Source organism: Gouania willdenowi, chromosome 3, assembly GCF_900634775.1.
Source record: "Gouania willdenowi chromosome 3, fGouWil2.1, whole genome shotgun sequence".
In the NCBI taxonomy this organism is placed as follows: Eukaryota; Metazoa; Chordata; class Actinopteri; order Blenniiformes; family Gobiesocidae; genus Gouania; species Gouania willdenowi.
Window position 1 is genome coordinate 29651097 of NC_041046.1, and position 26530 is coordinate 29677626.

The 26530-nt window shown below is 37.2% G+C and overlaps 2 protein-coding genes across 8 annotated transcripts in view; one reads left to right on the plus strand and one right to left on the minus strand.

Annotated features, from left to right (window-relative positions):
- The window catches only part of ap1g1 (adaptor related protein complex 1 subunit gamma 1), a 23595-nt gene extending 12490 nt beyond the window's left edge, over positions 1 to 11105 (minus strand). For both annotated transcript variants that reach the window (XM_028436050.1, XM_028436043.1), the window contains exons 1-5: positions 11002 to 11105; positions 2792 to 2995; positions 2545 to 2669; positions 2254 to 2395; positions 2017 to 2113 (exon numbers count right to left, since the gene is read on the minus strand). In XM_028436050.1, coding sequence (XP_028291851.1) covers positions 2017 to 2113; positions 2254 to 2395; positions 2545 to 2669; positions 2792 to 2992 — 565 coding nt within the window. In that variant the 5' untranslated portion in view covers positions 2993 to 2995; positions 11002 to 11105. The remainder of the gene's footprint in view (positions 1 to 2016; positions 2114 to 2253; positions 2396 to 2544; positions 2670 to 2791; positions 2996 to 11001) is intronic.
- znf821 (zinc finger protein 821) overlaps positions 10880 to 26530 on the plus strand; it is a 21012-nt gene continuing 5361 nt past the window's right edge. Inside the window, exons 1-5 of one of the 6 annotated variants that reach the window (XM_028436093.1) lie at positions 10880 to 10951; positions 20395 to 20523; positions 20647 to 20765; positions 22398 to 22493; positions 23429 to 23595. In XM_028436093.1, the coding sequence (XP_028291894.1) occupies positions 20442 to 20523; positions 20647 to 20765; positions 22398 to 22493; positions 23429 to 23595 (464 nt within the window). In that variant the 5' untranslated portion in view covers positions 10880 to 10951; positions 20395 to 20441. Of the gene's footprint in view, positions 10952 to 11732; positions 11819 to 14676; positions 15189 to 20394; positions 20524 to 20646; positions 20766 to 22397; positions 22494 to 23428; positions 23596 to 26530 lie in introns of those variants that run through there. The other 5 variants (XM_028436076.1, XM_028436084.1, XM_028436099.1 and 2 more) reach the window with 5 other exon arrangements.

Here is a 26530-nt window from a genome sequence, read left to right on the forward strand (position 1 = left end):
AAGCTCTGGTGAATAAATCCGTGAATGGATTTGATCCAGAATTAGGGCTGCAAGATTATGGCCAAAATGATAGTCACGATTATTTTTGATCAATATTGTAATCACGATTATAATCTGTATTTTAGAAAACCAATATATGAATGATTTACAGTGCAAAATGAAGCTTTAAATAAAAATGATACCAAAAAAATTAGAAATGAACCCAAGAATTTAAAACGTACCAAGGGTTAACTGAATAAATACACTCTTACAAATTGTTATCACGAAACGCAAATGGGAATTGTAAACAATTACAGCTCACATCAATCCTCCAAATGACTCAAAGCTTCTGCTGACTAATGGTTGAGAAAGTGCCTGATTTGATATGCAGCAGAGCCCACATTTTAAATGTAAATACTGCCAATGATCAGGTGAATTTAACCGTGGCAACCAAAAACGTGATTAAAATTTTATTAACTGTGCAGCCTTATCCAGAATTCATCAGTGAGATGTTAGGCAGGTATGAACCCAGCAGGTCTCTCAGATCTATGGTCATATAGTGGAGCCCAGAGTTCACAGCAACATAATGGCGATGCTGCTTTTAGTTGTTAAAGGTAGTGTTTCTCTACTGCGTATGAATGAGAGGGATAATTTGAATTATTGTATTGTTCATTTGAAACTCTCTTTTAATGTTTTCTAAATGTTGTCATGTAAAGCACATCGAGCTGCCTTGTATATGAAATGAGCTATACAAATACATTTGCCTTGCCTTTTCATGGTTAATCCAAAATATTCACATTGAAGAACTTATGCCATCACTCATGCAAAAGCAAGTTAAAACTAAAAAAATCTAAAAGTAAATACTACATTTTTAGACACTGTAACAGCCTTCAAATGTTTCATAAGCTTTTTTATTTTAAAAAGGATTAGGATGTAAAAATATCTTGTATGTAGTTTGTACATTTAAAGGTTAGCGTGAAACCTGAAGCAGTAAAAACCCTAACAAACAAAATAAATATTTATTACAATAACAAGAAATGATATGAGTAAACACTATCACTGAGTGAAAGCGTTTGATGAGTACAACAAGGGTCTTATTGTTCTGAGAAGCAGCACTGGTCCACTGCGGTTGGTGAAGTGAAACTCAGTATGAAAAATGAGGGAATCAATACGTGAACATGATTAACATTTAAAATAAAACAATGATTCCTGACATTGCTGTACATATCAGTATTCAGTTAATATGACAGCAATGTCTAGAGACATTTGATATTAGCTTTTTGCAGATATCCAATATCGTTCCACATTTAATTTTTGATTTCTGATAAAAACAGACCCCTCCCCCCCAACCTAATTTAGGTTACATTATACAGGTAGCTATCTCCCTGGAATTAACATGTTGAGCCTACTTTGAAAGTAATGCCTTTTTTTTTACTATGTTGTCATAAATTAACAGTACATACTGATTTTCAATATCAGAAATCAATGGCCCCTCTTTTTAAGTATTGCTCCCAATGACGTTTTTCATAACCGTCCTTAGGGAGAGCTGCTGGTGGCTTTTACAAGGAAAAAAAACATGCATATTGGTCAAGAAAAGACAGCATTACATGGAGTGTCAACATAACATAAGACAACAAGTGCATACATGAAAATAAATTAAAAAAAACACAAACAGAATCAATAATACATTTTGAGGCAATCATCATCTGATAATATCACCCATCTCCAATAATAACCCATCGTAAATAATTCCTACAGAAAATACACTGCATGGCAATGGAGCAAAATTAATGATCTATGAGCTTTTTTCTGAGATAAGCAATCTTTATTAAACTTCCTACAATGGTATTTTAGTGTCACTGTGAAAACACTATAGCCTCTGATTTAACTCTCATGTAGATAGGCTAAAGGCCATCAGCAACACAGCTGTTTATTCGTGAGCCTGATGATTGCCAGCCAAAAGTGTTGGTCTGTAATTGTTTACTGCTTATCCTCAATGAGCCAGTAACTGCATCCTGAAAAACCATTTACACTTACCATGGTTTTTCTCGCTCAGCAGGTTTTTTGTGGCTGGAAGGAACATTTCCATAAGTTCTGGGACCTTCCTGATGACATGAACTGCACACAGCGCTGCCTGTTGACACATATTTAAATAAGGAAAGATCAAATATCAAATAAAATTTGGAAAAATCACCACACAACACTGTTTTTCATCCATAACTAAACATACAGAATTGAAATGATTGAAGATTACATGTCTAGAGAGAGACTTACTTTTTTTCTCAAGTAGGAGTTGGATGTTTTGAGAAGCTTCTCTACTTCTCCTGCCAGATCGCGACACATTTCTGAAGAGCCCATGCAGCCTAGCGTGCACAAAGCAAGGCCTTGGACATACTGTGTGCTGTGATTCAAATCACTGGGGGGGGGAGAATGAAGACTTTGATATAAACGATCCATAATTTATTTGATTAATTTGCGTTTAACTCTTTAAGAAGAGTTCAACAGTAGAATAAAAATACAGGCATTTGTCGATAAATATAGATGGTGTGTAGAAATACAACTTACTTCTTAATGCAATTTGTCATTAGTAAGTGCACATCCTGCCTCTCATCCAATAGCAGCATAGCTCCCAAATAACCTATTCGTTTGTCAGTGAACTTCTGGGATGCAATCAGCTTCAAACACTCCAGCTTGAAAACAGAAATCATTGTGTCATAAAGGTATGTAAACACACTTCCCCTTTAAAAATCTGACTACTTGTTTCATCACAATTCATCCTCTCGGGTCATTTTTCCACCATCACCCAACCCACCTGTCCAAAGTGTGCTGGGTAGCCCAACATGTGCATATAAAGGAGCTTTGCCACATTCCTGCAGCGGTATGTATTGTCTTCCTCTCTAAACGATGAACGGATAGCAGCACACTCTTTCTGGATCATCTCGCGCTCCTCTGCCTGGGTGCGCGCTGTCCGGATAGTCCGGATCAGCTCCCGCAGTCTGATCGGGGCTGGCATTCTCTGAAAAACACAGCAGAGATCAAGTTTGAACAACACTGAAGTCCATGTAGTTGGTAGAATTTAACATCAGTCTTTTTTGATGAGAATATCCATTTCAAACATGGGTTGTATTAGTAAGCATCGTTTCCTAAACTATGGGGCCAAGTAGCTTAAAGCCTTACGATAAACTTAAACTCCCCTCCACCTCCAACCAGGTAGGATATAAAAGTTTGGTGACAAAAGCAGACAAACAGGAAACAGACATAGAGCAAAAGTTAAAGTGGATGTGGTTGACTTTAAAGATGATTAAGATTACAGATGGTTAGCAAAAAAATGCACCAGATTTTAGAAGATCGCAGGTATTGATTGCAGGCAATTTAAGTATAGTTTCTGAAAACAACAATATAATGTTATCATGATGTCAAATGACAGTTTGATAATTCACAGTAAAGTGGTTCAGCTTGCAACCAAAGAAAACATCTAAAACTGTTCTGTTTTGTCAAAAATGTGACTTATCACTGGCCAGCCTAAGGCACACACCTATGCAATAATCTTGATGTGCCACACCTGTGAGGAGGATAGATTAGCTCGGCAAAGGAGCAGAGCTCACTAACACACATTCACACAAAAGTAGTGAACAATATTTGAGAGAAATAGGCCTTTTCTGCACTAGAAGAGTTTTTGATCTTTTAGTTCAGCTCAAAAAATGGAACCTAAAACAAAAATGTTGCTTTTCTATACTAGCCAAAAGAAATATAGCAGCAAGTGAGTCAAGTGACACATTCAATGGATGTTCATTTTAGCTCTAGTAAGCAAGTTAGTTTCATCTAGTTCCTTGGACGTTATGACAATATTACGATAAACAGATTTTTTGTGTTTAACTTACTGAGAATTGGGAAACATGAAATTGGACTTTAAAAAAGGCCGGTGGGAGCAGCATTGAAATACCACTATCAGCCTCATACTACAGATCAAGATATGCTTTCCAGTGGAATAGATTTGCCCTGGTAGAATTTTTATTAAATCACGCAAGATTACGTAGCACGTAACTGATAGTGTAGGTGAGGATTTAGTCTGTTATAATGCCATTTTTTCCATCCAATTTTGTTTAAACAAATGATAATACTGCTGATTGATTCAAATCTGACATTCATGATATCAATCACCAAAACTGCCTTCTACAACCTGAAGAACATTTCCAGTGTAAAAGGTTTCATGTCCTACAAAAACCAACAGAATCTGTTCCATGCTTTGATGTCCAGCACACTGAACTACTGCAGTGGTCTTCAGCCTAATAACAGTTGCAGCTGGTTCAGAATGCTGCAGCTCAAGTCTTAACCACTGGGACATACTTTAAAGGCTGCTGATTATTACAAAAATTACTGTGAGAAAAGAAACTTTCGCCCTGTCTACTCTGGAACACAGCTGCAAGTAGAGATGTAACGATTCACTCAACTCACGATACTGGGTTCACGATATGATTCTCTCACGATTTAATTTACAAAATGGCACTGTAGGCAAACGATGACTGAAAAATAATCTTTTATTTTTTTTGGGTTCAAAACTATAAAAAATGATACTGTCCATCCATCCATCTTCATACCCGCTTATTCCCGTTTAACAGGGTTGCGGGGGTCTGCCGGTGAAAAACGATACTGTTTTCCTTTTATTTTTCATTGTCAAAAGTTCCTTTTCCCAACATGTCCTCACATGTCCCTGGATAAACTATTCAAAACAATGCAATTTAACTAAAAATAAATCTTGAATGAAATAAATAAAGGAATAATACAAATGAAGAAGCCTATTAATTTAAATTATGGCTCTACAGTAAACAATGCAAAACTGCATAATAGTTCTTTTTCTTTTTAAAAGTGCAACTGAAAATGTATTTTGTGCCTAACAATTGGACTTTTAAAAAAAAAAAAAAAAACTGTCATTGAACTGTATTTATGTCAGATATTTGTTTGGACCAGCAGAGGGCACTGGTAACCCAGTGGTCGGTTGGCATGCAGCTATCCTGTGCAGTGAAGAAGAGATACTATGCGCTAGCAGACAAAGCTAATAGAAAAACGTGACTTTTACAGATATTCACGTAATATTAGATATTCTTTCGGTGCTAAAGGGGTAAGGAATCATTTATTAACATATTTAAGAGTAGAAGGCGGCCAGAAAAAGCAGCGGCCAGAAAAAGCAGTTTCCTGCCCGCCGCCTGAGCAGTTGGACAAGAGAAGGATAAATATATAAAATTTAAAGTTTAAAAAAAGTACTGCGATTAAATTTTCAGAAAATCGATATCAACCGTGATACCTATGAATCGATTTTTAACTGCCTTACAAATAATCGTTACATCCCTAGCTGCAAGTCCTCAAAATATGCATTCTGTCTGTGAAGGATAGTAATTAGGTGGAATATTAAACGTATAAAATATAATTATTCAGGGGGTCGCTTTGAAAAACAGAAATCAAGATGGAGGGAATGAGGGCACTCTTTGTTGACTGGGATAGGGAATCCAATAATTCCCTGTGATCTTTGAGGCAGAGGAAGGTCGGCTGGGCAAGGCCACACTTTAATAAAGCCGGAGATCTGCTGTCTACCTTAACACTATTTAAATTACCTGGGGTGAAAAGACCCAGTGTTGGCCTCCATGAATCCTAACTCCCCGTCTCATGCTGTGCTCATAATCAAAGGTGGACTCTTAAAAGGAGGTAAATCCAGCCTAGAATTTAAGGTAATTATAGTTCCCTTTTCTCACATATCAAACCCAAATGTTGCGTTTTGCCACTAGTTTATGAAACAATACGTTTCGTTTTGATAGATGAGACTAATATCAAGAAGATGAAGGTGTTATTATAGACTTTAGAAGACAGAAAGAGAATATAGGGATGCATAACCAGAGAACGGTCTTATTTTTTCACACTGCCACAACAACAGCTACTAAACAAACAAACTCAAATTTGTTGTAGAGGCAAAACCCAATAAGCAGACATTAAGGCATTTTCAGGCAGTGTTCGGGGGTAAATGGCCTAAATGTAAGATTTACTCAAGTAAGAAAATGATAAACAATGCAAATACACACAATTTTTAAACAAACTTCCAGTCCCAAGTGAAACAGTAAGAACTGCATCCAAATGTCACAACTTCAGATAAAACACAATCTGAGTCATCTAATTTTGTCAAAACTGATCAAAATCTAGCATCAATTTCAAACTGGATTGAAAACTAAATAAATAAATTGTAGCTATTCCCCTTAAATGCTCTCAAATACAATTCGTTGATGTACAACACATAGGTGTGTATTGAATGTACTGTGAAATGTTGAAAACAAGCATACTGTCTCAGGAGACCTGGAAAGCCAATCTCAATTCCCTATCAGAGCTTGACAACCAGCAACAAGCCAGCTACACATCTCATTTACTACAGGGAACATTCAACCTGTTGACTCAGGCGTCACGCTAAAAGTAGAACAAAGATAAGAATGAATGAATGAATCATCACCAAACACAATTTTTTTCCCAGGTGAACTTACATTTCAATACGCTTTGTACGATCATGTCTAAATAACTACAAGTAGGTGAAAGTAAATATTACTTAAAAAAACAAACAGCAGCAATAGAGGCCATCTGCAACCAGTAGGATTTCAATCTTATTTAGAAAATAAAAGTGGGCATCATCATCCATAAACATAACATTTGTCATTCCAATGACAGATTTGTTTTGTTCTTTTCTGTCAGCTTATCAAATTTCCATGTAGTGTGCTGGTACACGCAGATGAAGTAGTCTAGTAGGTATTTGGGCTTTTATAATACTTTCCATTCAACAACAGCCTCCTCTGAACCTTTGACAACATGGATAAAGCCAAATGAGTGGAAAGATTCAGGCCAAAGGTTCAATGAAGAACTGCAGCGATAATCTTCTTTCCCTACTATGTAATCATTCATTGTCTTGTGAAACCTGGGACCGTGGCTCAGGTGGTGAAGGAGTCGTCCTCTGATGGAGAGCTTAGAGCTTCAGTCTCAAGGCTATACCTTACCCGTCTCTGAGTTAAAGTGTCCTTGGACAAGACACTGAACCAATGGAGGAATAGCGCTTTGCATGGCATCCCAGTCTCATTTGTGTGTGAATGGGGGAATGACAATTCAACAGAAAGCAGCTAGGAAAATCTAACTCCAGAGAAAGTACACACAGAACAAAAAATGAAAAATAAAAGATTTGGTGTGAAATTTGATATCTGTTAATTTGCTAAAGTCACTTGACATTATGCCACCCGCTTTATGGGTGGAAATATTGTGGAAGTATGAAATTGTCCCAAGAGTTTTCGCTTGATATTGTCTTTTAATTAAAATAAATAACAATAATTTTGCTGTTTCCATTTCAGGAAGTGAATTTTGTCATTTCCGTTCATTTTCCACCATGCACTGAAAATGGGAGGTCCTATTCCCCTGACAGCGTGGGGATGATTTGATCTTCCACCTTTCTTTACCTATTACAGTATCCTGCTTCTACTTAATTTTTTTTTTTTTTTAAAGCAACCTTAACATTTCTTAAAAACATTTGACTTTGAGCATTACATTGTTACATTTGATCACAGACAGAGAACTGAGTCCATCACTGTTTTCTTGTTATTAATGATGTACTGTACTCTGTGTAGAGCTTGATTTGTTTAAAGTCTGACTTCATGTAGAAGTTCAAAGTTATCAGACCTCTCCTTTATATTCTCATTCTTATAATCACAGTGAGACAAGGCAAGAAAATATTACATCTTTCAATTTAACAAAAGTAACTTAACTTGTTTCACCTCAAGCAAAGCTTGTTTTGTTGTGCTTTAAGACATTTACCCTCATCTTTGAGCTCTTGCCAGTTAAGGACAGAAAAACACTGGCAAAACAACTGGGGCCATTGAAAGACCTAAAGTGTGTTTTTGTTTTAGACTTAAATAACAGCACGGGTGAAGGAAAAGTGGCATAAGCTAGGACAATGCTGTTCTTAAAAAGATTAAGTCTTAAACAAAAGTTGAAACTGTGCGACTTACGCTCAGTAACAGGTTTCTAGATAATACTGGTTGTGAGCTCATGTGCACAAGATACATTATTGATTAAATGGGAACGAGGTCAGAAAATGTGATCAGGAGATACTTGACAAACTACTTTTACTTGGGATAGTCATGTAAATATTATTTTCTGTTTTTGTTGACTGCATTTAAAGCACAAAATCTAGCACCCTTTTAAGCACAAGTGTTGGTTTGCACCTATTATCAGCAAAACTAAGGGTGTTCCAATATTGATATCGACTATTGGTGCAATATCAGCAATAATAAAATAAAAATCATCGGCCTGCTTCTGAAATCTCTGATAAAAGCAGTCAATTTCAGACTATGCGCTAGCACCTCTATCCATATGTTTTAGTTTTGATTGTATTTATTGAGATTATTTTTCAGGGTCTTCTAGTGTATTTTTTTCTATTCAAAAGTACAATAAATTATATTCAAGGTCAAAATTTAAGTAGGCCATTGGTTAATAATAAATAGGTCAGTTTTTGTCATACCTACTGTTGCTAATGTTTTCTGTCTGAGTAATATCACTTGATCAAGACTTTTCATACATTCCACATTACAAAATAAGTCATTAAATAAGAATGACCAATGTTGATATTGGCCAACATGCAATGCTGCAATATCGCTATCATATTGGAAGTGAAAAAGTTGTATCGAGTGGGTCACCCCAAAAGCAAAACTGAATGTTTTCAAATTGGTTGTAAATGTTTCTGCCTGGTACAACTATGGGTGGGTGAAATACTCAAAGACCCAGTTCTATAGAGCACACTGACAGGTTGTGATGTGCACAGTTACGCAAGTGTGGCAGCAAGACCTGGATGTGACAGCAGTTGGAGTTAAACGGTGCAGACCTGTGACTTCTACACAAAGTCAATGGAAACAAAGTCGTCTGAAACCTGTTTGTGAGTGGGTGACTGAGAAATTCCTTGCACTGCTTGAATTATTTAAACCTGTGTTGGTGTGTAATAAGCAACTGATGTTCAAAGTGGTGAGATGCATAAAATAAAGCCAAACTATCAGATATTAAGTGTACAATATGCATGCAGTTATTAGCTAGAGACCTCTAAACTTCATATAATAGCCTTAAGCATCCACTACCAACCTGCTGCATCCAAGCATTGATCACAAAGTGCAACGCAGAGTCATCAGATCCGTTTACAGCCAGCTGCAATACAACTCTACAGCAGTATTTACAGGTTCTACTCACTTTTCTTTCTGAGAACTTTAATGAGATTTGCCATGTGAACAGAACTTTCTTCTGTCCAATGTTGGGCTAATTTTAGTTAGGGATGTCCCGATACAAATTCTAGATTTCCGATACGATAGCAATAATGCAGCATTAAGGATTGGCCGATATCGATGCTATACAATATCAGCACGAATCATACACACTTATTACTTATTTTGTAGTGTGGAACGTTAAAAAAGGCTTGATCAAGTGATGTTACTCAAACAGAGAACAATAGTCAGCATAAGTAGGTATGAGAAAAACTGACCAATTTATTATTAACCAATTGGTTACATACATTTTAACCTTCAACATAACATTCTACAATTGAATAAATATATTATATATTGGAGATTTTAGAGGCAGTCCGATAAAATCCGATATTAGTTTTCTGGCTGATATCGGACCGATACCGATATAGGATCGGGGCACCCCTAATTTTAGTAGTGGAGAATAATTACGCCACTTCACCTCCGTTAAAGAAGCCCAATTTCTTTCCCATACTTGAACATCTTTGCCTTTTTAATGCACCCGACCTTGTGAGGACATGTTGGGAAATGGGCTCTTCATGTTCCAAAGCTAAAGCATAACCATGGAACTTGTCATAGATGAATAAGTTTGGTGACACTTGGATCAATTTGTATTGTGAGTAAAAACAAAAACTGAGAGGTGTAGCTGTTACAGCCACAACAATTGGATTAAAGCAACATTCTAACATAGGGATTAGAAATTGGAAGCTCCTTCGTGCAGTGTCTTCTTAAGACTTTTGCCAGTACAGCGTGTGTTCAGCATTCAGCCTGACAACACGTCACAGTCATTATGAGCTCACTACCCACCTTCTGATCACTTCCGCAAAAAGAATGTTATAGCATATATTTAACGTTAAATACCAATCTGTCAGCGTCCGCATTACAGTGATGTGAATGGCACAAGGCTAACTAACATTAGTAACTTGTAGTGAACAAGTCTTGGGAGTTTTCAGCATTCTGAGCTAGCCTTGTTAGCCCCCGGAGAGTTCATATGGAGCAGTGGATTGTAGCTCAGGTTTTGACAGCTCGTCAAAGGCTTGGAAAACGTAAAACCATTATCACGCATGTAGCCTAACATAACGTGCTTGGATTGATTCAACTAACCCTAATCCTGCCTTTGAGAAACATGCTAACGACAAGCTAACTGTTGAAGGATGTCAATCTGACAGCTCAGGGGCAGCTTCACCTTAAACAATATGTCGTCAGCATTTTTTAAAGTTGCCAGCCTCACACAATTATTTAGGGTCTGATCCAAAACCTACTCCAGATGACTATTTGATTGCCGGCTCTTCAGGACACGCTGCAGTTTAGGCCTTCGTTCAGCATTTACATTAGCGAGCTAGCGGGACCTGAGTGGTTCATTCGTTGGATTCTGCGTTAACTCACCTAACATTAGGTGAATTACTGACAATATGTAGCACAGTCTGGTTGCTAAAAATGGATAAAAGCGCCCCAACATGTTGTCATAACCATGTCAGTTTCAATGCTAACAGGAAACATCACATCTTCAGGCCAGCAGCAAGTCAGCAATGCTAGCAGCTAGGCTAACCATGTTAAGCTAACGTAGCTGGTGACAGGCGCACTGAGGGCTGAGACTTCCTATGCAGCGCAACGGCGGAGGCTGTCAACGCAGATTCAACTCAACCCCAGACAGCCATACACCCCGAAAGGTATATTTACACCATTCCATACGAAACAATGTGATCACATGTTTACTTACAGGCCGTTATGATGCCAGAAAAGGACTTGAATCGTCTCTATTAGCGACCGAGGGAGGAACACACTGGACATGTAAAATGGTGGCTACCCGAGCCTCAGCACAACTACCGCAGGCGGAAGGTTACAGTGACAGCTAGCAGGGCGGCGTTGCCAGATTGCCGTAACCCCGCTTTAATGTGTTGATTGAAAATAGTGTAAGGGATGAGTTTGGAATGGGCAGTGTTCAGATACATCAGTGTCTCATGGTTTAAAAACAAGTCCAGTTCGTGAACACAATGCTAGATAAACACATGTTTTATTTTTCGAAAATGAACTTATTTGTTCAAAATATGCAACAGCAAGAACAACCTTGTTGATGTTTTTTTTCCTTTGTTAAAAAAAATAAAACATGTATAAATTGGCCTTGTGTCACATTATATTTGAAAATTTCAAATTTGCATAGCTCTTTAATGCTAAATTCAAAGAGATATAAATATCCGATATCCATATATTCTGTACAGAATATTTTTGAACATCTATTTACAAATGTGATTATTCCCCGGCACCTATATATATATTTTTTTGTAAATTATGATTAATTATTACAAACAACTATTAGCAGGTACTTTGTTAAGTTTGTATGTACTCTTCAGCATAACAAAATGCGGTTTGTTATGCAGAGTTTTGCAGGGGGATATTGAAGGTTTTGAGGCGGAAATATACACTGTATTTGGCAACGCAGTCCAGAGGTCTATGAGATGGTGAGCGGTAACAGCGTGTAACAGCATCGTTACGGTCTACTGCAGACATCCTCCTCATCTGTGCACTGGACGTCATGGGTAACAGTCGGATTCTTATGATGTCTTTATGCTCGTTAGAGCTTCAGCCCCAGATGAATGTGTGATCCTGTTCATGAGCGTCTACCTTTCAGTCTTTTGAACAGGGCTAATGTTTTGGCTAGTTAGCCTCTACGCTCACGTCATTTTCTAATAGTTTGTGATTTTTGTCATTCATATATTGCAGTGTCATCCTGTGACTCTTGTTAATATTAACAGTACTGTTGATCTAGTGACACGATCAGGTTATATATTTGTTGAGATGGCATTTTCGCGTCACAAAGCGGATGTGTACCATGTTACTCAGTCAGCGTCGTGCTGCGGTTAGTTTACTCGTGGCAGCCAGTGATGACGACTACATGTTAATGTTATGGCAGAAGCAGCCAAAGTTACTGCAGCGCCACCTATTGGCCATTTACACAATAATTTAAAGGCGTACCAAAGTTAATGTCTAACTGACTAATACTGAGGCTACAGTTTGGATATTAGTTGTTAAGCAGAGATTTAGGACTATCCCTGGATACTTTTTTTTATGTGTAAAGTTTAATGTGCAAGCATAAAGGCAGAAAACCCACAACTATAACATGGCTGTCCATTGGTTATTATTGGCCATAACATTACATTTAGCTGCTTAACATTGTCAAAGTCCCATGCAGGCCTTACAGTTGTCCCAACTAGACTTATAGAGGTGTGTTGTATATAAGACAAAAAGAGCTCTTCTAAATGTTATTTTATATATAGTTTAATATATCATAAACTAAATCAGCAGCTGAAGTACTAGAGTGTTTGGGAAATAATCTTTCTACAGTGTTTTGTGTAACTTACCTTTTAAATATATGATTATTGGACATGTCTGCATTGATTATCGATTATTTCTCCCACCCCTAAAGAAAACAATAACAGATTAGCCCAAAGGAACTGAGATCACACATTATTTTGTGTTTTTGTTGGGAACATTAATACTCTAAGAGGCCACTGTCATCAGATAATGTTGTTTTTGTTAGAGTGGACATAGTCTGGATCATTACGAAGGAAAATCAACTGAAGTTTGGCTAGCACATCTCAGCAACAGTGTCCAAAACATGTATGTGGTCCCAATCCATGGCCTCTTTTATGATTGTCTGCAATAAAGTGTTTTTGGTGTAAGGGTTTAGCTATTTGATTTTATTTTGAAACCATGTGTGTGCTTGTGGCCACTTCCTGTTGCATCTGCAACTGTAAGGCTAGGAAATGTAGGCAAAACAGACTCTTACTTTTGTGGATTCTTGTTGAAGTAACTGTTATGTAAAATTATTTACCTCTTTTGTAAAGATTTGACACTGATAGCGTGTCTTGTAGATTTTTCTGTTGGATCAGACTCTTATTTACCAGATAAATTAGATGAATGATGCACAATGTTATTTGTGACTGTGTCTGTTTTGCATTCATTTGTGGTTAGTGCTACCTTTGGTTATTTTTTACTTTATTTTGGCAAATTTGTCCTTCTGTGATTGCTTTATGGGGTTGTTGATTTCCTCCTTTCCTGTCTCAGGTTAATCTTTGACTTGGATAGAATGTGTGTTGCTGTGTGTTTATTCAAGTCCACACCCATTACGCCACATCTCGTCACATTTGACCTGCAACACCGCTACAAAATTACATTGATTACTTTTTTTTTATACAGTAATAAAAAATAACTTGTCATTGCACCTCCAAAACAGATGGAATTTACAGAAGCAATAGCAGGAGATACTGTACGTTTGTTGTATATTATACTTCCACTGCACAGCTTGTCCACCAGAGGGCACTGATACCTTTTGTGTTAAGATCTACAAACCAAGATCATAGTTCCATCAATGCATTGTTATTATACTTGGCTAATGATTATTATTATATGAGATTTTTTAAATAATTTTTATTAACATAAATCTAGGCAGTGTAGTGGACACCCCAGCTTTGAATGGATGCCATTACATGTTTTGTCTAAAACAAGTCTGAGATCTGGTTGTAAATAAATAAATCATGTTTAGTGTTTGTTTGTCATCAATCATAATAATAATAATAATATACTATTTAACTATTTTTACATTTTTTGGCTCTCTTAAAATGTGTGTTCTTTTTTGTACAATTAATTTACAATATCAAAATATAATGTATATGCTGTAATTTTTTTTTGTTTTTTTAATTATTGAGATTTCTTTTCAATTTCTTATACAGTTTTAGTTTGTTAAAAACTTTAATTATTTGAACAGATTTTTAACACTATTATTTGTTTGTTTATCAGATTTATGGGTTGATGATGTGACACCTAAATATTATGCCCAACTGCATTTCTTTTAGTTAATAAACAGGTATACCAAATATGTAATAATTTAGTATATATGCACTGACTTTGAATTTTTTTTATTTATTTATTATTTTTTTTTATTAATTACAAATTTACTTCTCTGTAATTTACACTGTTATTCAAAGTGTCAAAATATCATGTCGTGTGACTGGCCATGACTGCTGTTTGAAAAAATCTTTAAAATTACTTTAAATTTATTCAAATTTATTTTCTGCCCTAATTTTTGTTATATTATAGTCCTGTATAATATTTCAAAGTATTTCTATTTTTTTATCATAATATTCATGCAAACCTTCCCTGATGATGCTCATTTTATGAAATATCATACGCTGAAAAATGAAAATCCCTTGAGACAACAAAGTCTTTACTCGTGATGTTTTTCCTGACTTTGTTCCCTTTATGTTGTTTGTCAATAAAATCAAAATTAAAAAAATTAAAAAATAAATTAAATAAAAATTCCCCGTGAGACCACTAAGTTTCATTTTCAAGAAAACCTGTTTTGGACAAACATTATTTAAATCCCATATCATTTAAAAGTTACAGTCAGACAAAGATAACTTAGAGAACTGATCATATTGGCCTTTTATGACCACTTAATTGTCAATATCACTGCTTATCAGAAGATATGAGCTTTCGGCCATGTTATTCCCACAATGCCGTGCGGCGAAGCTGCGACCCTCGGCTCTATTCGGCTGTGTTCGGCTGTGCTCGGCATCTGCTTCGTCAAAGGGAAAACCCGACCGGCTGGACATCGGGCTTTCTCCGTAAAAAAACTGCAAGAATGTGACTCCAAATTATTTTTTTTGCTCGTTTTTATTTATTTATTTTTTCATTTCTCTATGCACATTTTTGAAGGAACAGCTAACCGTTCTGGCGGTTTGCTAACATTGTTTTCTCACATCGTCCACCATCGGGTACGGAGTCCTGTACACCTGGACGGGTTTCAGGCACAAGGAGCGTCCAGCGTTTTCTGAGCCCGGAAGTGGACTGTAATATGTCCAGACGCAAACAGACCAACCCTTTTAAAGTGAACTGTAGGTATTTCAGGTACTGTCTCCTCTGTCTGTTATCTGTGTGTATGTCTGTGGTTTCCCTCACGAGCCGCTGCTGAATGGCCTGTTTGTTTAATGACGATTTTATTATCACATCGATGAGTATGAAATACATACACAGCCTACAGACTTGTTTCACCTCATTTTTGGATGTCATATTGTTGATTTCGACCCTTTTTTAAATGCAAATTATGTGAGTTGATAGCATAGCATAAAGAGATGAGCTAATTCAGCTTTAGTGTTATTATGATTGAGGTGTTGTAGTTATATGTTGCACATGGCTTTGTTCACATGTAATAAAACAAGAAACTAGTGACATTTAAACCAGAACTATGGAACAAAAATGAGGCTAATAGATATACTCTGTTCTTCTTGGAAAACAGCCTGGTTCATCATTGGTTTGTTAGTGATGTGTACTTTGACTTTTATTCTGGAATACCATGATCCTGATTTATTTTCTTAATTTGTTTGTTTAATATGTTTTTAATATTTTACTTTTTTTTTTAATTTCAATTATGTAATGTTTTTATTTTATTATTTGCTTATTTTATTTTATTTTATTTTAGTATTATTTATTTATTTATAGCAGAGACTGTTTCCAAAGCTGTGACCTATGTTTGGATTGTTAGTGATGTGTACTTTGGTTTTTATTGTGAAATGCCATCATCTTAATTTAAAAAAAAAAAAAAAAAATTATTAATTTATTTTTGTTGTTTATTTTATGTATTTATTCATTTATAATTATATTTTTTAATGATTATTATTATTATGTTTGATTATTATTATCATCATTATTTTATTTTATTATTGATTTTAATTATTATTATTTAATTATTTTATTTTATTTTATAACTTTTTTTTTTGCTCATGTGGAACGAGCAGAGACTGTTTCCAGAGCTGTGACCTATTTGACTTTTATTCTGAAATGCCATCATCCTGATTTGTAGCAGTGACTAGAATGGTAGTGCAGGTTGTTTCTTACTTGTTCATGTGTCGGTGCCAATAAGCAAGGCATCAAACACCATGTTTCTCCACATTACATGACAACTGTGTTTCAGTTTGTGAGTGAGAGACAGAGTTATACTGTATATATATATATTTTTAAAAATGAATTGTTAAAACATGCAATAAATAAGTACAGTCCATTAATGAATTGTAGGATTTTTAGTCCTGTCATTCGTTGACTCTTGTCGAAGAAGGATCATATTAGGCACAAAAAATAGAATAAAAATTGTTGACTATTTTATCAAATTGGCAGCATATCATATTCCAAATTTTTCATAGCCTAGGGACACATTTTTTTCTACAAGCAAAACTTTCTACCAACACTACAGATAGAATATACCCTTAAATTACAGATCCCTAGTTTGTTTTTCACTTCGCCAATTGACAAAAGAAAAGCAGCCAGCAGTTTTGATTTAAATAAAAAATGTAAGCTTGTTTTTTTTTTTTTTTTTAAGCATAAATCAAACTGGTTTTTGTGAAATGCTGTTATTTGTCTTTAGATCTGGTCAAAATAAGTAGATGGTAAATGGACTTGATTTTATATAGTGCTTTATCACCACACTGAAGCAGTCTCAAAGCGCTTTACATATCAGCTCATTCACCCATTCACTCTCACATTCACACACCAGTGGGACAGGACTGCCATGCAAGGCACTGGTCGACCACTGGGAGCAACTTAGGGTTCAGTGTCTTGCCCAAGGACACTTCGACACATAGTCAGGTACTGGGATCGAGCCCCCAACCTCTCGATCAGAAGACGACCCACTACCACCTGAGCCACGGTTGGATATGTAATAATATCAGGGATGTCTCTATACAACTTTTTCATTTCCGATATGATACCGATGTTGCAGCCGTGCATAATGGCCGATACCGATGTTGATTCGGTATGAAATCAGCATGAATCATACATACTTTAAAAAAATAATAATAATAATTTTTTTAAAAAATACTTATTTTGTAGTGTGGAATGTTAGAAAAGGCTTGAACAAGTGATGTTACTCAAACAGAGAACAATAGTCAGCAACAGTAGGTATGAGGAAAAACCTACCCATTTATTATTAACTAAATGGTTACATACATTTTAACCTTCAGCGTAATATCTACAGTATTCTACAATTAAATAAAAAATGAATGAATCTGATATTCGTTTTCAGGCTGATATTGGACTGATATCCGATGTCAGATCGGAACACCCCTAAATAATATGTTTTAAATTTTGTCTACAACAGATTTCGGCATAGACATCCATGTACAGCCCAATATATAAATACAGTATAACCTGTCTGTGAGGCTGTTTTATCCCCGTCTGTCAGTCAGGATTGTCTTTACTGTCTACATCTCACTGACTTCACCATGTGTAATCTACTGAAAGCTACACTTACCTTCTAAACATAGTTTGTTCGACCTGTTGTACAAATACATGTAGCAGTAAATAATCCCTCTGAGGTGACAAGCTCATTTGTTGCTCTTTCGATTCCCATACATTTTCAAACGTATACACCATCAAAAGCAGTTAGTTCGTTATTTTGGTCAGATTTTAAGTATTTGCAAAAGAAGCAACCACACCTCTTTTCCCCAACATGCTTATACAGTATGTCCTGCAGCGTGCACTATAGCATATATCTTATTCACTAACTTTTTCCTGCTTGGGCTTGATTGTTTCACCTACTTTGTCTTTGAGGAGTGCATGCATGGCCGCTGATTCCCATGATGCTGTCAGACACTCAGACGGACCAGACAGCCATGGAGACAATTTGACGGACAGGCAGGAGGCCACACAGACACACATTCAGACAAGTATGCAGTGGGAATGCCAGACAGAGAAGGAACTAAGAACTAGGCTGTCCGTACTGAAAATGATTTATGCCAACACTCATAGAAACTGTGTGGCATCAAAAGATGAATATGTTTAAAATGGTACTGAACGAATGACCAGCTTTTGAATTTAAAAGTTTACCAGGTACCATTCTGAGTGTGTGAGTATTTTATGGTCACAGGGACAGTGATGTGGTGTGGCTTAAGTAAAAAAAACTCCTAGATTTTTTTCACGTTTGGTCGCACTTTTGTACACAATTGGCTGGAGAGAAAGACAATTCCCCTCATTTATAATGTAATATATTAGTTGATAGCCAGTATTGATCAGCAGTCCGTCTCAGTCCTGTATATTCAGACACAGTTGTGTGTCTGGGTTTGTGTTTGTGGCTGAAGGCCTTTTTTTTATTTCATCTGGACCCCTGTTGCTTAATGTTTGTGTAGAGTTTTGGCATTCTGTCTTTTTGTGTGTGTGTATGTTTTGGGTGCTTTACACACTCCCCCCCCCACCACCACCACCACCCTTCCCCACCCCCTATTTCAGACTTTCTTGTGTGTGCGTCTGTTGGCTGATGAGTTTGTCTCTTTGTCTGGAATCAGTCAGACACTGCGTCACCTCCTGCCTACAGACACACAGACTCAGAGATAACATCACAGTGTTGGAGACTGGGGGGAGAAAAAGTGGGAGGGAGGGAGGGAGGGAGGGAGGAGAGACAGATGTACAGACTGAGACCCTAGCTGCTAGGTGGGGGGATCTCCCACACATCGAACACTGGTTATGTACCAAGAAGTCAGCTTTTTGTAGGAGTTTGTAGTTCGATACTCACACTCTCTCTCTGGCACTGCCAATAAAAATGCATTGGATTTGTCTGACAAATGTGGACAAACTGCAAAAACATGGTGTGTCATGTCTCACAAGTAGCGCGCCAGCAGGATGAGAGACTACAGGAGTATTCATTTGGTGTGTATTTGTGTGATTACCAAAGAAGAAAAACAATTCATTACTTGTGTCAATCTCTGGTGATGAACATCTGGATTGTAGAGTTTGTGCACTAAGAGAAAGACTTCATTTGAAGAACTTACTATGATGGATATTATTAGCCTTTTACAGAGTGTTTCCTCCTCACAATTGATTCCAAAATGAGCAGTCACCAAAAAAAAATCACAGTTTAAACGACACTGGTAATCAAAAACTATTTCACAGGGTGATGGGATAGAAACGGTAAGGAGACGATTGTGCAGAATTGAAAGCTTGGCATCACGTAGAGCCACATTTGGTTGTCATGGAAAATGAAATGTTTTCCTCCCCCTCAGAGCTGATGGTAAAGATATGGAAGTAGTCAGAGATGCATAATAGCAGGGAGGACAGAGGGCTAAGCAGGCTGGTTGGTGTGTGGGTGGTATTGAGAGAGAGAGAGAGAGAAGGAGCCAGGCAGCTATAGCTGGAGTAAAGAATCCCAGGCTGTGGTCCCCATGGGACTGCAGCATGGCAGTCAGAATGCAAGTGTGTTTATATGTGAGAGAGATAGTGGGGGTTGGGATGCAAATGAAGTTAATGTGCATGCATGTATGTCGGTGAGTTTCCCGCACTGGCTTAGCATGCATTATATGTCAATGTTGGCTTGTGCACGTGAGACCAGGTTTGATCACTGATGTCTTGAAATTATTTCCTCTAGCGTTCAACCCATTTTTTTTACGTAGTCCTGCCACTTCACTATGTTTGCTTCACCTTTCAATGTGTTATTGGGTTTTCTGTTGGTGTCATTTCATGGCCACTATTGGGTAGAAAAAAATGATGGTTGTAGAGATGGATGCATTTTTGTCCAAAATAGGTTATAAAATTACTATATTGGAAATGAATCAGTGTAGTTTATACATTTCCTTCTTTATTAGAATGTAAAAAATAATTTTAAATAAAGATTTATACTCTCAGGATTGTTGTCTTATTAACTTTTTTTTTGGCTAACAAATGAATTCTGAAGAATAATGATCTTCGATAAGATGTATTGGGTTCCCTAGAGATATTACATCATTGCTAAGTATATGAAAGATGAACCATCAGTTGTAGGTGTGTGTGCATGAGTTTTTAAAGTCAATTTGCGTTGCGTTCATCTGGCATTGAGACGTAAATGCTGGATTCATGTAATGGTTACCTTTTTTTTTGTATTGGCTACTCTCACCACATGATGCGTATTGGCTCATCTTTTTAAAACAGCAGGTTGTTGTTGAGCTCCATTGTGATGCTGCTCACACATGTAGTCAGAATATCTGTCAATGCAGTTTACACAGTGTTTTAAATGATCGCGGTAGCTGCTTATCGTGTTTCCTTCAAATCAGAACAGTTATTTATCTAATGACAGCTACTCTCTTGGTATCTTTAGGGCCATTCCACTCATCAGGCGTCACAGGACTTCAGCACAGTATTAACATGGACGGCAGAGACGAGTTTGAAGACGGTGAATGTTGCAGCAACAACTCCCAGGAAGCCCATGGGCAGGACAGCCTCTCAGGTAGTGGACATGGGGACAGGACGAGATGTGGACAAACTGCATGGGGTTTTGTGGGTTTAGTAAGAACGAGCTCTGCTCTGTGTGTTGTTGTCTATATTGATAGGGCTGTGTTTGCCTCCATAGAAGACAGTGATAGCGACCTTGACAACCACGGGGAAGACAGTTCCTCCAACACCTCGGCCGACGACCACATGAGCGGCAAGCGAACGCAGTGCCGCCTACAAAGAGCAGGAGTCAAAGAGGTGGGACACAAACAACAGCAGCACTTTTAAAAAAAACAAAACAATACATGTTTTGACCTGACCTGCCACTAGGGGGGTGAATTAAAAAAATGTCTTGCTTATGGGCTTTACTTCTACACACGCCCAGTCAGGGGGAACGCACAGTGCTGAGCGCCGTCTGCTCTCAACTACTACACACAATACACAGCCCATAAGCATACAGTACACAGCCCCACATACACTATATTACTCACAAACGGCTCCTGCTCTACTCCCGCCATGAGCATCAGAACATCACGGCCTCACGCTCACACACACACATAAACCAGAAAGACACACACACAGCAAAGAGAAGTACACGCACGTCCGCGCACACGCAGAGAAAGACGTGGATACGCACACGATGTGTTCGTACATACACACATAGCTTGATGAACCTTCTGATTAGTGCAGAATCTGCTCTTTATAGAAGCACAGAGTCAAAAACATCATGCGGGAATGCACAGAGCATGGAGTTTTGCATTAGAGCTGTCAATCAATGCTCACTGATGGCTGTGAATGGAGGAAACCCTCTTCCCTCCTCCCAGCTTTGAAATGAGAGGCTCAGCCAATAGCAAAATTAAATTGTAGTAGCCGGTGTAATAAGTCCGTGTGAATATCCGCACGTTTATGCTTCCATGCTTCCACTCTTTTCATTATATATCCATGTCTTTTAATGCTCTTATTAAGTAAATAGTCTCGACTCTTGTCCGTCGGTCATCCTGGATATGTCCTCACATGTCGCGCATGCGTAGAACGACCAGAATTAACTTGAAGCGCAATTAAGTGTTTACAAGAACGAGGAGTTATTTATTAGGAATTAAAATCGTAACAAACCAGCCATCTAATTCGGATTTAAGTTTAATTTGGAATTAAATTTGCATTAGGAATTAAGTGTTTACATCGTCGGTTTAAAGAGGAATTCACTTTTATTTTGAATTAAAGAAAAATTAAAGCTCCCATGTAAACGTGGCCACTGTCAGCTGTAATAGGAAGTTTGTAATGTAGTATTAAGACCAAGCTTAAAGATTCAAGAGCCCCACGAATGTGCCTTGTATCTTTTAAGTAACCTGGTATAAGGTTTGAAAATGAAAATGGGACGAGAGAATCCATCCATTCATCCACTTTAAAAAGCTGCTTGCTCCTTGTCAGGGTGGTGGGGTTCTGCTTCTGTTTATCCCAGCTGTCATTGACGCTAGGCGGGGACAAGATAATTTTGGGCTAAAATGTATACACTAGGAATTTAACAGAAATACATCTGTTGACTTGTCTGTCTTGAAGGAAACAAACCATATACAAAAAAAGATTCAAACCTATTAAAAATTAATATTTGCAGTTATAAATTAGATCATTAGAAGTTATTTTATAACTAGTATAGAACATAAATCCATTAACATTTGTGATCAACGATAATGTATGTATCATACATTTGAGTCACATCAGTCAGTGCTACTGAGTGAGTCACTGCAGCTCAGTTCCACTCACACACAGACATGTAGATGCTTCAGATACACACTAGAAATGTGATGGTACAGCTCTGCTGTACTTACAGTCACTGTGAATTTTCAATTCTAGCACCTAATTATTTTTTTTATTTACTTTGGTGCTTTTCAGGAGAGTGAGGAAGGAGCCGATGGCAACAACTTAGTGTGTCCTCTTTGCACGCTGGACTTCAGCAGTCCTGAGAAGCTCATTTCCCATGTGTATCAGGTGAGCTGAAAAAGTCCATCTTAGTCTCAAACAAAGTTTTAATAAAGATCAGCACACTGCTTGTTTCCAATCAGCTGACAACGTAGCAAAGCCTGAGCTTTGTTGTACAATTGGAATGTTAGGGATAATAGTGATTATAATATTGCATGCATCATATCATTGTGTCATTGTTTGTTTTGGTATTTTTCTTCAGTTTCCTGTCATTGTTGATTAATGGATGTGATTGTTTGATTGTGGTCGAAGCTGTAACCGTGATTGTCTTTGCTAGGACTGAACAATTTTACATTTTAAAATCTAATTATAATTTTTCTGGCAATTATTGCCATTTCCATTCATTTCACGATTTTGTTAACATCAAATTAAGTAGTGCAAAAAATACTTAATCATGTATTTTTAAAAGGTAAAATAAAATTTAAAAAAAATAGTTGGATAAAAAACAATGTTAAAGAAATAATAAGAACAACAAAATTCAACAATTCCTTAGTGTAAAGGGTACCTGTAGTAAATTTTAATTGCAAGCTCTATCTAAACATCATATAAAATACTAGAGGTTTTGCTGGTTTGTTTACTTTCAAAATCCTTTTAGCACAGCTGGGAGTTCATTAAACCTGTCATTTCCTCAGACAGGCTCGCTGCCATGTTGCACAAACATTAGTCAGCAGCAGTACGTATGAAAAAAATTCACCCATTTATTATTAGCTAATAGGTTACATACAATTTAACCTCAAAAATAAGAAAATTGTACTTGTTGTAGGCTGATATAATTTGATGTAACTCTTTTTTTGTTGATATCACATCGTGACACCCTTAATGTTTATATGAAAGAAAACATTTCAATAATAACCATTTGATTATCAGATCACAGATATTAATCGCCCCGTTCTTATACGTGTATGTGAAATATGGACCATCTCTCGCTCTGCTGCCTTTCACAGCACACGACTATGATGAGCAACACCAAGAGCTACGTGTGCCCAGTGTGTGGGCGAGCCCTCAGTTCGCCTGGCTCACTGGGACGACATCTTCTCATCCACTCAGAGGACCGCCTCTCCAACTGCGCTGTGTGTGGCGCACGCTTCACAGACACCAACACCTTTAACAGGTTGAGCTCATCTCTAAATTGGTTCAGGTGTTTGAATATATTGATAAATGTTGTATATTGTATGTGATAAATATTGTATAACAGAAACATTTTTAAAGGGGACATATCTTGGTTTCAAATCCTTCCTTTTTACATATAAATCATACAGTTGTGGTCTATATAAAGAGGAACTGCAATGCTTGGTTCTGAATTCCTCATTATTATAGCTCCACAGGCCCCTTTTCTACCCCTTTTCTGATGTGCTTCTAAGAGCAACTCGTTTTGGTGCGGTCTCTTTAAATGCAAATGAGACACTCCATACCCCGCCCCCTCGTCAAGTGACACTCGGTTCAACTCCACCCTGCTCGGCCATTTTTGTAGTTTGATAGAAGAGATACGGCTATGTAGCGGTGCATAAACTTTTTATTCAGAGGTTATTTACAAAATGTCAACAACAGAAGACTTGTCCATCCAGCCTTACATGTTCGAGCCAGAGTCGGACCCAGCGGAGCGAGATGAAAATGAAGATGATGAACCTGCAGAACCCTAACAAGTGAGCTAACACAAGCATTGAGCTAGCGCTAGCGCCAAGCTAATTTCACGAAATGCATTTTAATACAGTCTTTTCAAAGACAAAAACGGCAAAATGAAATGACTAATGAAAACTTTAGACTTAAATTAAATCACGTAGGCCATATCATCAAGGATCTAAAACGAGCACACAGCGCTAACATATGAAGTCTGAAGACGGTGCAACTGCTAATGCTAACAAAACAATGACAGAGACGTCTTATCATCACACTTTTTAGCGTTATTTACAGCTTACCGAAGTGCTCTGTTCGTTGTCTCCAAAGATAGAAGGAATTGAACCCTCAATCAGACAAAGTCTTTCGGCAAATCCTTCTTTATACTGGTGGAGGTTGCAGAAGCCGTCATCCTTGAAGTGCTGCGCGCACACAAAAATGACCTTACCTACAGATGTGGGTACATTTCTGTGAAAAATAAAACTCAACCAGACACTTCGAAAAGGTTCTGATGCTGGGAGACGGTGTAATGAAGCGTGTGGGTTACTACATCAAACAACCGAACATTTTGATTTCTCCTCTCGTAACTTTGGCATCCTTGAGCTTGGACTACAAAATAAAAGCGAGAAATAAAAATGGCGGATTGCTCGAAGTGTTGGACCTGGAGTTGATGTACTAATTTGGCAGTTCCGCTGCAAATACTGTGATGTAATAGTTCAAAAAACGTAATAGAGAATAGAAAAATCGAAACAGATTGAAAAATATGAGCAAAACAGAATATAAAGCTATCTACGGAGCACCTGAAGAGACAAATTTGATTTTTTCTGTACTTCTAAGCACTCTAAATATACAACAAAATGCATTTAAGGGCTAAAAAAGTGGATTTAGCTTGATATGTCCCCTTTAATAGGAAGACAAGTACACAGGGTAGGAATGATAGTTATCTGTTTTGTGGATGAAATTGTTAAAAGTTGATTCTCAAAATAAATTCAAACATGCTGCAGATTGATTTATTGACACGTAATCAATGACAAAAAAGTAGGGATGTAGGGATGCACCGATACTAGTATTAGTTATCGATCCGATACTGCACCAATATATTACTCGTTTGTAATTTCTATTGTATTTATTGGAATTGGCCACCAGGGGGACCTATTTTTACAGAAAATGTTTTGAAATGTCAGTTTTATACTCCATCCATCCATTCATTTTCCGACCCATTTGCTCCTTTTCAGAGTCGTAGGGAGATTTACAGTCATTTTTTAAAATTATATCAACATTTGTTGTAGGCTTTACACGATCAGGATTTTTGGGCCGATCACCGATCAGTGAGTTTAAAAAAAACGATCACCGATCTGATCATATGCATTCAGGTTGTTTTTTTAGGTACCAACCAAATTCCTTCGGTACTACCTGATACAGGAAAATCAAACGGGACCTAAACGCAGCCTTGTGACTGTGAAGGAGTGGAAGACTTTCCAGTGTGAGCGTGGGTGCGTGGCCCTTTAACTCCAATTTAATGCGCTGGTCGATCGACCAGTGTGCGGAGTGAGGGAGCGTGTGTGAACGGAGCAGATCAATTATAAGCTGTGTGCCGTTTTTAGTGATTGGCAAAATAAACGTTGCCGCTGTTGAATTAAACTGTAGTCTAATGTCATACTCAGTGACTGCTGTGAAGCAAAGAAGTTAACCCCGAAGTTGAAGATGGCTTCAACTACATAGAGTTGGAGATGAAGCAGTGGAGGACGACCACAATGGGACTATGTAAAGCCTCCATCAGCATTAGCATTAACATTAGCATTAGGAGCAAACATATACTTCCTGACTGTGGCATCGCAAAACCTGCTGTTGCTAATAGTCCATGTGTATTTACTTCATTTATCAATCATAACGATCACTTTAGTATAGCTTCTCTTAGTGCTATTGATTGAGTTGGACAAACTCTCTGATCTGAGTATTTAGAAGTTAAACAAACAATATTTGTGTGTTTTAAAAGCTTAAGTTTTGATGAGAAATGGCTGCTGCATGTAAGAAACTTTACCAATGTTACAAATTATCATTTAAAAATTGTTTTTACTCTGGTTTTACTATATTGAACATTTTATTCCTTGAAAAAAAAAAAAAAACAGTTCAATATTTTATGGAGATGATACTGTTTTGAACAGTTTGAGAGACTTTCAGAGCCTAAGGTGTGTGTACAAATAATACATAAAATAAGGGTGTTTGACTTCAGTTTTCATAGAATTGATGTGATATAGCAGAATAATAATAATAATAATATTTGCATATTTGCATATTTGATCATCTTCTCATTAAAGATACTCATGTTCAAAAGGGGTAAGAAGAAGTGTAAAACTTTTCTAGTCCTACACACTTGTATTATTTAGCCAGTGGCTATCCGTATGGTTGCCGTATTAATATACTAACATTCT